At 43.2% G+C, this 14,602-nt stretch overlaps 1 protein-coding gene across 10 annotated transcripts in view; it reads left to right on the top strand.

Moving 5' to 3' along the window:
* Nucleotides 1-14,602, top strand: part of ab (abrupt) — a 62,361-nt gene that overhangs the window by 13,207 nt on the left and 34,552 nt on the right. For 9 of the 10 annotated variants that reach the window (XM_043427691.1, XM_043427696.1, XM_043427693.1 and 6 more), the window contains exons 2-3: nt 4,919-5,404; nt 5,519-6,170. In XM_043427691.1, coding sequence (XP_043283626.1) covers nt 5,964-6,170 — 207 coding nt within the window. In that variant the 5' untranslated portion in view covers nt 4,919-5,404; nt 5,519-5,963. Of the gene's footprint in view, nt 1-2,808; nt 2,831-4,918; nt 5,405-5,518; nt 6,171-14,602 lie in introns of those variants that run through there. The other variant, XM_043427697.1, reaches the window with a different exon arrangement.

Consider the following 14,602-nt stretch of genomic DNA (forward strand, 5'->3'; position numbering starts at 1 on the left):
TACGAAAGAAAAAAAATAGCTGCCAGCCGAAAATACGGGGAAGAGAATCTCGTAATGTCGTCAAATTTTTAGGAAACGTTAATCACGTTTTATTTATACATTAGGCCTGATAAGTGTCTCTGCCGAGAACCACCGCTTGACAGCGACGAAGCCAACTTTGACGAATAATCTTTGGTAAAGTCTCGAGGAAAAAACTTAATCCGCGACCGTAAAAACACTTGACGCCTAATTTTCCGCTCTCCTATCCGATCGAATTCGAGAGGAATCTTAATTCTCGACGATTCTCGTGCGGAATGTACTCGCGAAGAACGACTTTCGAAGATCACCTGCCGCGATCGTTGGATCGTGTCAATATTTTTCTCCCCATTTTCATCTGCTCTCCGAAACTCGAAGGTTCAAAGCTTCCACGTACGATTGTATTAGACGAGAAAGTACGGGGTCTCTTGGTGCGTGGGTATGTGTCGGGAAAAAAACGTTGCGTACGTAGCTCAGGGCGTGGCTTTTTTCGGCACCGAAGAATCTTCTTTTTCTCTCTTCCACTGAGTACACAAGGGACGAGAGAGGCTCCTGCTGCATTTTGCAGTCAAAAGGTCCGAAGGATCTCTAAGAAAAGGGACGCGGAGCGCCCTCGGCTCTCTTTCTCTCCGTATATGAATATTATCATTTTCTGTATATGTAAGCTTTCGTACACATAAACGAATACACACGAGCGAGGGCCACGTAATAGCAATATGTGCGGTTCCACTCATCCCCCCTGTCATTCGTAAGCATTTCATGCACCGATCCACGCTCAAACGACCCTTCGCCCTCCCGTTTTTCCCCAGAGGAAACGAGACGGAGCGAGAGAGAGAGAGAGAGAAGGCATTGCGACGAAGAAGGAAGGAAATAAAATAAAAATTGTACCTCTCAGTTTCAATTGCTGTCCATTCGTGTATGCAATCGTGTCCTAATTCCGGTATTACTGGATATACTCCTGCCTATATTATCCCCATCCCTCTCATTTGCCATATTTATATGGTCGCTACCTGATTGAAACTCACGTGGGAATACCGGACGATCATTATTAAGGATTTATTGCTCGTACAGTCGGATTGAGAAAGACGTTCGAGTCGATTCCTCCGGCAGACTGGAGAAAATGCTCCGATTATTTTTCGCCTGAACGAATGCTCAATCGGGAGGAGCAAAAAGAGAAATGGAATTAATAGAAAAATTATTCGTACCCGACGCACAATTCCAGTGTTAAATATTCATTCGATTTTCCAATCTCTCGCAGAATTTATGCTACGCGCAGTTCGAAGACGTTTGATTCGACGCTTCGGCTCACCAGCGATTCAACGTTCAACAATCATTTTGCATATTTTATTCATTCTTATTATGTTAATTCTGTTTCTTATCCGACGAAACGAGCGAATGACCGTCCGCGTTCCTCTTTCGGGCTTTAGAAAAGAGATTTTCGTTGAAAAAAGTACTTTACGACCGTGGCTATGTACCGTCACATTCGTCTTCATCTCCCTCACGATCGAAGAGACAGAAAAATGTAGAGAGTAAAAAGCTTTTCTCACTCTTTTTCTGCGCTCTTCTCTCCTTTACTCTGACGGTAGCGCTGCTTTGACGCGCAGTACAGCACACGGAGGCATCGACGGATGCGTATGGAATGTTCGGCGTGTCGCCTTTCTCCGGTATAATACGCTCGACGAGTCTCAATCCCACGCGTACGCGTTCGGATACGTACCTGTATTTAATCTTTTCGAATAAACGTGTATAAAGATATTAACAAAGTTGGTCGAGGCATTTCTCATCCGGTATCAGTAGAAGCGATCGAGCCTCCTTTAAATTCGTTAGAAACGAAAAAAGTGAGCTCACCGATCGTCCGACGAAACGGCGGCGAGGGGAATCGAGGAAAAAAATAGATTCGAGAGTATAAATACGCTGGCAGAATTGGTGTGAGCCACGTGAGAGCTACAACGTCGGATATGTACGAGGAGGAGGATTAATAACGTCAGTAAAGATGAAAAGCTACGAGAATTTTTTTTACTAACGTGGATATAGCTGTGTACGAGCAAAAGCAGGGAGGAAAGATCGTCGAATGACACAAGTGTTGAGCGGCGCGTCAGCGGTGGGGGAAGGGTCGATAAGAGGGTTGGGACGCGCGCGGATGGCATCGATTAATCTCAGCGAAGCTTAATTGCTGTGCAGCAGCAGCAGCAGCACAGAACATTTCGTACTGATATCTCTATGCATTCACGTTCGTCGTGTGCGTGTCGCTCCGTATGCGTGCTCCGGGGCTTCCTCGGAGGGGAGAAAAAAAAGGAGACGGAGATCTCGACTGAGAACAGGAATGACGAAAGTGGGGGGCAAAAAGAAAGAAATGAAGGAAGGGAGAGACGAGTTAGCCTGTAGGTCGAAATGAGAATCGTGTTTGGATACGCGAGGGGAGAATACGAGGGATTAGAGAAGCGAGGAACGGAGACTCAGAAGAGCACGAAATGACAGAGAATGCTTAGATTTTTCGCAGGTGGAGAAGAGACGAGCGTGGAAGTGCCACACCTCGAATTCACGAGATTCCTCAGCCTCGGCTGCATTGAACTTCCAAATACTTTTGTACTACTGTCTCCGTATTCGGGGCTTCGTTTCCGAATCGCACTCGGCTAATTAGTTCTACATTCCAGTGCTCATTTTTCGAGGGGAAACGGAGACTGAAACATCCTCATTGGAAGCTTCAGTCTCCGAAGAGGAAAAAAGCTCGTGTCTGAATCAAGCCGCAATTTCGGTTTATACCAACGAAGCATGGAAAACTCGCCGGGAGGCTTTTCGAGGTGACGATATTTCGGTAAATTTCCACAGTCTCCTTGGTACAAAGATCGACGCTAATTACGTTATCGTAATACACACGACGTGTGGCCAAATTCCACAATGGTTCAAAGTCCAAGTGCGGCTATAAATTCCCCATAACCGAAGAGGAAAATAAGAAGAGAGAAAGAGAGAGGGAAATTATGAAAAGGTCATCAACCGGTAGCGGTCGTGACGAGCGTGGATACACTCGAAATAATGCACGTGGAACATTATCGATTTACCTTCTTCGACTGGAATCTCCAAAAACAATAATCTCTTTTGACCATTGATAAAAAAAACTTTTGACATTACGAACTCGTGCCATTGACGAAGACATTATCGTTCAAGTCCACGAACAAGAATCTTTCAGTTCTCAATTTCACGAAGCTCTGCCCGATTATTCGAGCCGTCGATTTCCATATCGAGTGAGCGAACCAGGCTTGTAGTATCTTCCTCCATCAACTCACATTACCACGAGGAGTTTGTTTCAAAGGTTGAGTCTTGATTTCTCGACCTCCGGAGAAGAGGGCCGACGATGGGAGGGCGAAAATTTCGTAATTCTTTCTCTACTCGCAGTACGCTCTCCTCCGGTGTACACACGTTTCGGTTAAAACATACACATCCAAGGTGAAAGTCGCTGCCTGGCGAAGGTGGCTGCCTATTCCCGTTCGTGCTCGTGTGCGTTTCGATTATCGTCATTCATTACTGCGACAGCTCCGGGCTCTCCTTCCTTCGGACAAATAGTGATCCGCGCACACTCGCAAACTCACGCACACGTGGTTCGATCCACGAGAGTTTTATTTTCAAAGCGAAAACGTTGCACGTTGTTACCAACGAATATCGAGAGTAAAAGCTCCGATTGATTGTTTCGCGTGAACCTTCCTTCATGCGCGTTACTATTTCGATATAAATTGCTTTCGTGTGCGTATACAGCTCCCGCGTAATGTCACTCAGGCACGCACTTTCGTACGTTCTACACCGAAATCCCAACGAGAAACTACGACCCGCGTCACGCATCGCCAATTACTTATACCAACGAACTCTAATAACATTTGCTCGTCGACTCGCTGCTCCCTGAATTTCCTCGCATTTTCAACGGACAATTCCAACTGAAAATCTGACCAAATTTCTGCCTCAATTCCCAATCGCTCGAATCCTCGTACAAACTTTTATCAGACGATTTTACATTTAAGAAGTAACAATCAAAATGGAAATGCTCAATTTTTAGGACTATTTTGGACACACGAAATGAGCTGGGAAATGGTGGAACGGACGGAATCGATTAACCAAAAGACTGAGCGACGGTGTGTGTGCGTGTGTGCGTGTGAAGGTCGGAAGGGGACGCGAAGCGCCCTCGAATTCCATTTCATTCATGAGACGATAAAACCCCGCTCATCCTTCTTACCATTCTCATTCTCTCTCTGCATTTCGTTCATTGTTTGTATTCCCAGATTGAGAAAATGCGTAAAACCGCGTTTGTTACGAGAGACGCCAATTGAATATAGAAAATTTATCGAAAATAATGAATCAGCCTTCGGTGCTGCGAACAATAAACGCTGGACAGATGACACTCAACGCTCCGCATTGTTCGATATTACGCAACGCGACCTTCGGTCAAAACGCTCAAATTCGAGCTGAGAAAACAATACGAAACACGACAGTGAAAAGGGATCGATGGGACGATTACGGAAAAATTGATCGAGAAAAAATGAGAAACGAAGAAACACCAAAGATCGAGGAATCGAAATTTCGCAGGATTACCCTCGAACTACATCATGGAGCGAATAAAAATCATAAAAATCGAATATTCCGCGAAAATTATGAAATAAAACCAAATTAATCATTGAAACAGAAAATAAAAAATCTCAATTTCGTTAAACAACGTTAAAAATCCGGTAAATACGTGGTAAAACGTCTCTAAAAAGTAATTTTCTTCCCTAATGCCGACAATGCTCAGTTTTCCCGATCTAAATACCAGTAAACTTCGGAACGAGCATAAAAAGTCCCTCTTGGATCGCATAATAGGCAAGTTTTTCGTACTTCAAACTGTCCATTTAATCTGTTTCTCTCATTTGTGTTTATCCAGAAACGAGAAGAGACTCCGGCGGCGGCTCGGCTAGCGGCGAGGCGAGAGAGGTGAGCGTAAGAGAGTGAGAATAAAGACTCGAGTGGTGAGCTGGGACGTTGCGGGAGGAGTAAATAGTGAGGTGCACGTTCGAAATCGATCGGAGGAGTTGAAAAGTTTATTCGACGAGCGGTGGACGGACAGGGAGGGGAATGCTACACGAGGACAGCATCGAGGAGGATCAGAGTGGTGAAAATTTCAGCAAAATCATCATCGTCGAGAGACACGAGTACGAAAACGAAGCGTGTTTCTATTTACAATCGAATGACAAAAATATGACGCGTTCTATCGGCTTCGGTAGAACTCAATATCCGAGGGATAATTCACGTCCGCTGTGCGTTTGTAAAATCAAGTGATAACGAATCTTCCGAAGAGACCAAAAGAAATTTAAAATTTTGACAACCCCAGAGCGTGGGAGGAGCATTTTTTATTCATCGGCGTCACAAGGTAAGAAAAAATCGTGAACGAAGGCCCTTTCAAGGCAAGAATTTTCCGCTATTTTTCAGTCTATCGACCGAAACTAATCACCAACATAATCGGCAAAACTCTCGCTCGTTTCAGGTATACAAGACTGTTTTCATCGTGGCACATTGGATCATCAGCTGCCTCCGAGTACAAAATAATAAAAATTGTGAGTGCACGAAGAATCGATAAGTAGGAAACGGTTCAGGAGTTTCGTAACACGCATTTACTCGTCTTCGTCCCCGCGCTTTTTCCTCGTCGCGAAGTATCAAGCTCGTCTCGTTTCGGCGAGCGAGGCGACCGGAAGAGAGCGGCGCGGGGGGGGGGGGGGGGAGACCGAGATATTCCAAAAAGTCAGTGTTTGTTTTTGTCGGTTAAAAAAAAAGGGTGAAAATATAAAAGGGCTGAGTGGGGTGAGTGCGAGAGCGAAGAGAAGGGCGCGAATAACGGGGGAGAGAGATTGGGAGACTGAAGAGTCGAGGAGTGCGCGGGCACAATAGCACCTCTGGTGCCCTCGGCCGCGGGTCCCGGGGGGACGGACGCCATGGCGGCCTCGTCGTCCTCGTCGAGTGGCGAGCAACAATACGCCCTTAAATGGAACGACTTCCAGTCCAGCATACTCAGCTCGTTCAGGCATCTACTGGACGAGGAAGACTTCGTCGACGTCACACTCGCATGCGACAGCAGTAGCTTCACAGCGCACAAGGTCGTCCTTTCAGCCTGCAGCCCCTACTTCCGGAGATTACTCAAGGTACGTCACCACTTTTGCGGATCTCATTCCCCCCCAATTTCCTTCTAAGAAAGCTTCATTTCCCTCGACGAAAATTGCATCTCGGTGACGCTCGCCGCGATCAGAATCGAATCGAGCAATCCGACATTTTTTCAATCCGTTAACGCACAATTCTCTTCTTATCGCGGCCCCAACTCGTAGCTGTAAAAGGTGAAAGTTTCACGAAATATAATTGAGAAAAAAAGAGAGCCGCGGAGATTGGAGTCTTCCGGAAGTTCAATCATGTTTTCCCATATTCTTATTATAAAATCGGACTTCAAATTGGATCTCAAAGGAACCCTGCCGTCTCGTGGGCACTGCTCCAAAGTGTCGCTGGAAAGCTGGCCAGGACACTGTAACTTTGCACTTTCATGCGCCGAAATCCTCATTGCTTTATCGCAGTTGACCAACTTTTAAGGCGCTTTTCGAATGACATTTTCGAGGAGCTTCCTTCAAATTGCTGGCAATTTCATCTCCGAAATGACTGCACCTTTTCTCATGGAGGTGAAAGCGAACGGAAATATATTCGTTTCGAAGTGATTTAAATTCAAGTATTCATACAAGTGAAACTTTTGATGGCGTTAAAAAAACTACTCGCATAGTACGGTATTTTAACACTAACATTTACAAAACTGTATAATAAACGTAAACTCCTCGCGTATTCTCCTCAGTATTTTATAGGCAGAGATGGATATCGTGAAAGTAGAAATATGTCGCGTGTTCATTAGACGTAACTAATATCCGCCATCAAAGGAAACGGTCGTGATGAATCTCAAGAAAACGTGCCTCCAGCTGCATACTCAGCCTCGATAAATTCTCTTCCCCAATACCGCGACGCGATCAATCGAAATGGCCGTGCTCGAAAAGTATTTATTTTCTCCAATTTTTTAATCGATCAGGACAGAAATTACCCAGATTTTATCGCTTCACGAAGAAAATATTTCCTCGAAGATCGAGAAGGTTGGAAAACCTGGCGATGAAGGAGAGTCAAATAAATTGATTTCGATTCGTGATTGTTTGATTTTTGTGGAGTTCCTGGAAAACTGAAGCCGCGAAAAACCATGGAAATGTATAAATTTATGAAACTTTGATGATTCCGTTTCATGATCCGAGGATTTGTAACGAATTTTTCGAAATGACGAAAACGTTATTCAGCTTCGAGGCTAAAATTTGCAATCGGGAATTCCGCACGACAAACACGTCAACGTGCGTGCGCGAGGTCGGGACTGTGGATAACTGGCAATTATATACGTGTCTGATCATGAGGCTGAAATTCGCGTTGTGTAGATACGCATATAAACGATGGGAGACACGAGACAGGGGTGAAATTTAGTGGGAGATGGAAACACGCAGGAGACGTCGAGACGGACAGCGTCTGGGAAGAACTTCCGGTTTCATTTGCATCACAAAGCCCGCTCGCGAAGAGAACGAAAATCGAACGACCTTCGAAATACAATGAGGATTTGACTCACCGTATGTTTTACGAGCTCGATCTGCTGCGCTGCGTCGCTTTGTTTTTGGCCAATCGAATCTATTTGTAAACCGCGACATTTTCGATATTTTCAGTCATCAAACATTTCGTGAACTCGAAAAAACATTTTTAAAGCTCAATTTCAATGCAAATTAAGCTAAAGTCTTTTTTTTATCGAATATATTGATAAAAAAGATTGAATAGAAACCGTCGACTGTGGTCGCAGCCACATCGATTGGGATTGGTGTTCGTGTATCGTAACACCAAAAAAAAAGCATCGGTTCAACGAAGGGCTTTGCTTCAAAGTCCTCTCGCAGTTGTGAAAGAGGTAACGAGAAGTTGTCGACGATGAAAAGCCAATAAACGATCGATCATTCGGGCCTGTCGACAAGCCACTACCGTGCTTGGCTACCGCGAAGATTTTCGAAGCACATCAATCGTTAACGTATCGAATGCCGTCTGTAGGAGGACATTGAAAGCGTCCGTTCCTCCAGGAATCGTTAACGAACTTATAAAATCGTTTGTTCTCGCATTCGAGATAAAATTTGACGGATATTTGGGCTCTACAGGAAATTCGTTTTCTCCTGATTACAAAGAACGAGGATGGAGCCGCGGAGTCGGCAATAAAATTATTTGTCACTTTAACGAACAGCAACAACAATTATTATCGAGGGCAATTAAAGTTTCGAATCTCATTTGTGTGCTTTGTAGAACGAACTAGGAAAAAATGTCTCTTCCTGCTTGGTAAACCGAGAAATATTTTCGAGCCAGGTATATATAGAGAAAGACGGAGAGTTGAATTCGAGTTTTTAATGCCGAGATTTTATTCGAGGCTCATTTAAAATTCAACATCGTAGAACTTGTATTTATTAGCATAACAATCCCCGGTGCCAATTCGCCTCGGAGTTGACATGAAAAATCATATTTTTCGGTTACTTTAGCAACGATGTGGACCAAAATGTGACACTGCCGAGTAGTGGAATGAGATTGAATGGAGAAAAAAACACGGCCGGATGCATGATACAGAACGGAGAAGAGACATTGTACGCGAGCAGGAATCCTCGACGACTTTCTAATCGAGGCGTTCGCTCGCTAATTGATTTTAAGTGTTCGACGTTACTTAGCTCCGAGATAAGATCGTTGTTGCGATGTTCACATACACAACACAGAAACGAACGTATAAAAATGTGTGTGTAAAAATACACAGGCACGGAGGATGTGATTATGCAGCACACATTTGGAATAGTTTTATTAAACTCTGCATCGATCTTTTTCTTCTCCGTGAGCGCGCGCGCGCGCGCGCGTGTGTGAATGTTTTTTTGACGTATGTATATTAAAAAAAAGTTTTATCGCGCAGCCTACTTATGCGAAGAGTCTCCGGCGAGACTTTGTATCGGACTCGTATTCATTTTTCTACAACGCAATAAATTCAATTTTTATCTTTCGTTAAGTTTTTCTCGTCCTAGAATTGTCGTTCGAGCACTAAAAATCGTTAATTACGATGATTCTCACGAGAAGATTGATATGCGCCGTGGGACGAGGTCCGTGCGCGCGCGTGTGTGTGAATCGCGGGAAGTTCGAAGTTCGTGAATAAATCGAGCAAAATGTAATTTTATTCCGTCGTCTCGCTCTCCATCCAATTTCACTCTATAACTATTCTATTTAAAACTTGAAACTATATTTTACGTCACGTTCAACGGGGAATATCGTTGTCTCTTTTAGCTCTCTTCGTTCTCCTGCTTCGCTAGAATTTCGCCTAGACCGGTGCGCGCGCGATCCGTCTTTCGATTCATTTTCATGTCAAACACAGAGGGCTCCGAGTGCTTTTTGTTTTCACTATTACGAAAAAGGAAATCGAAAGCTATTTACGTTTCGATATTTATTTCGTTCTCTCATGCACAAGCACAACTGCCCGTTCATACCGCAGCTATATTTCTCCATTATTTTCTACGCAGTTGCATCGACCTCTGAGACAATTACTACGAAAAATAAACGCAGGTGTTTGGACTCCGAGGACAACGTTCGAGTTTCTCATTCGACGCTCGATCGCATTACATTTTATTTTCGTTTTTGTGTGTTTTTTTTTTTTTTTATCTCGAGCAATTAAACGATGACGATCGAACTTCACTGCGCTACAAATACGCCTTTATTTAGCCCCATTTTTTATCGAACCATCAAATTATTGCTCGAAACATCATTATATGATGAGTTGGGAATGATTTTTTCACGCCGAACCAGCCATTCGACTCTCATATTTATCAATAATATATCGATCGAATATTCAAAAACTCGCGTGTATACGCACGTACCGTACCACTGCTTTATGCTCTACGATGCTACGAGCTATTTTTCAATCAATTGATTGAATATCTCGTCAGGAGAGAAATTCATTTTTCTCATTTTCGTATCAACGCGAAAAACTTAAAGAACGATTCGCGTTGTCTCGGTGGGTGGAAAACTCGGGAAATTCTTTTGGCTACATACAAAGATAGAATCGTAAGAATAAATCGTTTCTGTAAGTTTTTCACGAAATGTTTTTCTCCCATTATTTTATCCCGGGTGTTTTCTTTATAGTTTTTTTGGTGTTTATTAATCGTTGGCAAAGGAGAACGCATGCTGCCTGACTGCTTCTCTCGGGGAGCGTTGATTTCTCGATCGCGTGTCAACCCGCTCAGAGAACACCCGCGGGATCAACGATCCGTTCGTGAGCCTTTTGCCTCTTTCGTGCATCAGTATCGCTCACATCCACGCATACGCGAGCCGTCTTTTTTTCAACACACGTACACAATGTTATTGCTTCACGGTTAACTCGCAACAGCAATAACAGCAGCACCGTCGCGCCCGATGAGTAACTAACGCGATGACGCAGACGTTTAGGCACGAGCTCGCAAGGCCCTCGTTAATTCGCTTGTACACTGTCATTTCCATTGTAGATATTGTACTCTATCACCACTGCTTTATCAAATCCAGTATGATACGAAACTGTGTATAACTTCGAAACAATATGAGAATGAAAATGAGAGACAAAATTATTCAAAAGATTGACAAAAGCGTTTGAATTCATTGGTAAAAACAACATTTGTCAAGTTCCCTTGAGAATGTTCTTGCTGACCAAACCATTTTAGTTGTTTCGCTTGCGTTCCTTCGTATGTTGTAATTCGAATACTTCATGACGAGGTTGAAGTACTGCAATATTGAATTACACTTTTCAAATGCGATGCGAATCATTCAGACTTTGCTCGACGATGAAGATTGTTTTGCGACGAACATTGAATTTCCTTAATGGCATACCAGCGTTTCGTGTTCATTCGACCCCTTTCAAAATTCATTGAACGAATTGAGGACGAACTGCAGAATTACTTGGATATGAAGATTTGAGTTTTCTCCAAAATCCAGGAATTCATTTGTTTTGGGTCGCATTGAATTTTTCGTAGCTCGTAACTCCAATGAGCGAGAATACAAATCAGGCCAAAAATCAAATTATTTGGAATTATGACACGTGATATTTAGCGGTTGATGAATTTTGATTAATAAAAAATATAAAACCGTTTCATTGGTCGAATGCTTTGGGAATATTATGAGAAAAAAAGTACGTGCATAAAGAGATTTTCATGGCAGACTCGTATTATTCCTCGGTGCATTATGTTTTCGTGCTCAATCACGACAAAGAATGAGCTCACGCTAGTAGGAAATGAGAATAAAAATCAGAATTCGTGTTATTGGTAATTAAGGAGCTTTTGCATTAATGGAGGAACGTGCGTGTTGAAATCGAAAGAGGGAGAGCAAGAAACGTACTTCATCGACCGAAAAACGTCTCTTTGATTAATTCGTGTTGAGAGTCTCGCGTTCTCTCTTTTATTCGCTGTCTCGTCGTGTCTCCTTTCAGCCACGTTTTTAGTCACTCCCACGCGTTAATATCCGGACGAAAAATATTAGGGAGACCGAATATCCGGGGCACTTATAGGCTTTCCTCGAGAAATAAATCGATAGGGTGTGGAAACGTATCGTAAAAAAATATTGCATGACGATTTGACGGTGTCACGAAGCAGTACTTAGCAGCAAAATTTGTTTTTCTTATACCACCACGATTTTTCATGTTTTTCGGTAACTTTTGAGGCTTTTAATAGTCTTTGGTTGGAAATCACGAATTTCTGGAGTTTTTAAAACTGCATAAAATCTCGTCGTATCTAATCGATGAATTTAACATCGTCATTCATGCAGATTCAACATGAAACATCACGAAACATTCCCTCGCGCGTGTGTATTTCGGAGGCTTTATCATTATTGTTCGAATCGCAGAATTATTCATTCGGACCGATTGATTACAAAGAATAATATTACAAATCAATTGGCAACGGGGTATCACATCCAATTAGAGCGTTCGGAATACAATTTCTAACCAGAATAGTTCCCTCCGGTATTTCATTAGTGCGCCAAGGTTTATTGCAATTAGTGCAGAGTCGTTATTATCAGGAAACCAAAATACGTGTGGCTCGGATGTTCCGATCGTTATGAACGATTGAAAGCATTGAATCGGTAAAATTTCACATCGTCGTGGGCGTTCGTACACAGTTTCTTATGAAATTTCCTCGAAGTACATTTCCTCGGAGTGAAAAATGTGGAAATTCAACGGGCCCGGCGCTTCAGTTTTTTTCTTAAATTTCCTAAAAAATCAATTTTCCAATTTTTCGTCTTTCGAAACATCGCGAGCCACTGGGCATAATGACTTTTTCTCCCGCTCCGTTTCTCTCCGCGTTTCTTCAATTCTCCCGCGTATAATACTCCGACACAATAATTTCTCTGTGCTCCGGGAGTTTGGGATTATCCCTCCGGGGCCTGAAAACTTATTTATATCGTCGCCCACCGCGACGAGCTTCGTTATACGACGTTGACTCTCGATATCTTTCTCTCTCTAATTCTCGAGAAAAAAACATTATCGTCGGCGAGGTTTAACGCGTGTACATCGTTATACACCGGACGGTGCGTGCGTATTTATATAGCTTTGGGCATCCTGTACACAGAATTGAGCCATACTGCACGAAGATTACGCACATTTATACATACCCATAGCTAATTTCGTGTCGAATGACGCATCAGTTACTCGGAGTATTTATGACTTAATAAAAGTGAGGAAAAAGGGAGAAAAAACATTGAAAAATTAAGTTGCAAAATGGAACGCATCGGGGACTGAAAACGGGCATTTTTCGTGTAAAAATCCCTCGTCATTTTGCCGCTTTATTTTTTTCATCCGCTTTTCTTTTGGGCGTTTAAAATAAAACCGTTAATTGCAGCTCTATTTTCAGAATAATTGTGAAACGCTCTTTCCTAATCGCCAAAAGCAATAAAAAACATCGCGTTCCCAGCTCCCCGGAGCCGATTCGACTCAACTGGAATTAACTTCAGTGTAGTTTTTCTCTCGAGTGACGAAATTTCGTACCGGCAAGTTAAACACGTCGATTGTTTACAATTAAAAGCGATTGGGCTCGTCCCGGATTAGTCGTAAGGTGGGTTGAGCTGGGAATCCGTCGATTTATACATTTTTTTATGAAACCTACGAAGTCCCTGTTATTGTTCCCACTCCACCCACTTTATAGTCTCGTTTCGAAGAAACATTCGTCCGAATCTCGATGATCGAGTAGCCCAAAGAACGAATTGATTTGGAATTGGAAGACGTTTCGTTGCATCGAAATAAATCGAGTCGACTCCGCCGAAGTTTCAGCGCTTCACTATCCACAAATAACGAAGTTATCCCAACAACTTTTGCGGCAGAAGAAAATTGAATCCGTTCCACTCAAAGAACGCTCTTTTCGTCAGTGCAGTAGCTTTTTTCATCGTCTACGCGCGGGAGCGTGCACCCGCCGTTTTTGACTCACGCGCCGCGGTAACGGCTCGTACACCCTTGTTCTCGTGGAGGAGCGAGGGCGCGCGTTATGTACGTCGAGTGATCCGCCACCTAAAAATAAGAGCGAAAGAGACCTCTCGAGCCTCGTGTTCGACCAACGCGCAGATAGAACGAGAAGCGCTCTCCGTCCTTTTGTACGACTCGATGTCGTATATATAGAACTCGTATTATGTATATATAGAAAGCGACATTACGTGTAAGCGTATACATTGTACATTTGTGGATAATAAATAGTGCGTTGCTCGCTGACGCTTTTTCCGTGTCACAACGATTTCGACGGATCCCGCTGGTTTTATAGTAGGGAAAGAGCCAAATAGTTACGCGACCAAGACTCTCCGGAGTGGAGGGAGATTTTAAATGAGACAAAATATACATGCGGATGAGCTCTCCCCCCCCCCTCTCTCTCTCTCTCTCTCTCTCTCTCTCTCTCTTCCATAAGTGCGTGTTTATAAAAACGACGAATATACCCGCGCGCGCTCCCGACACACGAGGAGGCTTGTGCGTAAGCATATTCATCTGTCTCCGTGATTTAGGTACGCTACGTTCCTTCGCTTTATGAGCTTAGGATATGTAATTCAAGAATTTGAGCGTCCAATCAACGAGACACGAGGCCAAAGACTCGAAGGAGGTCCTCCTTCTGGGCACTCTCGGGGGTGGGGCTGTAGTATCGCTTCAAACATCAATTCTTCTATCGTTTTCTCGATCTGTGTGTTTATCGGAGTGGGGATTTAATTATTATGCCGCTGCGAGTACCATTAGTGAGTTTTGCTTACGCCGCTGGAGTCTCTCTCTCGTTGGTAGAAACAAGAAGAGTCTCGAATGTCTTAAGAATTTGACGATTTTTCAAGCTTCGTTTCGCAACAGTCGTCGAAACGTTTTTTTTTTTTTTTTTTTTTTTTTTAACAATTCCAACATTTTTTCTCGTCGAGACTAAAAATCATTAATAATATTAAGGCTTCGGTGTTTTTATTGCTCGTCGAGTTACATTTAGTAACGTTAAAAATGTTTTTTTACCAATGCAATATCGTAACTGTAGTGAAA

Source organism: Venturia canescens, chromosome 9 (assembly GCF_019457755.1).
Source record: "Venturia canescens isolate UGA chromosome 9, ASM1945775v1, whole genome shotgun sequence".
In the NCBI taxonomy this organism is placed as follows: Eukaryota; Metazoa; Arthropoda; class Insecta; order Hymenoptera; family Ichneumonidae; genus Venturia; species Venturia canescens.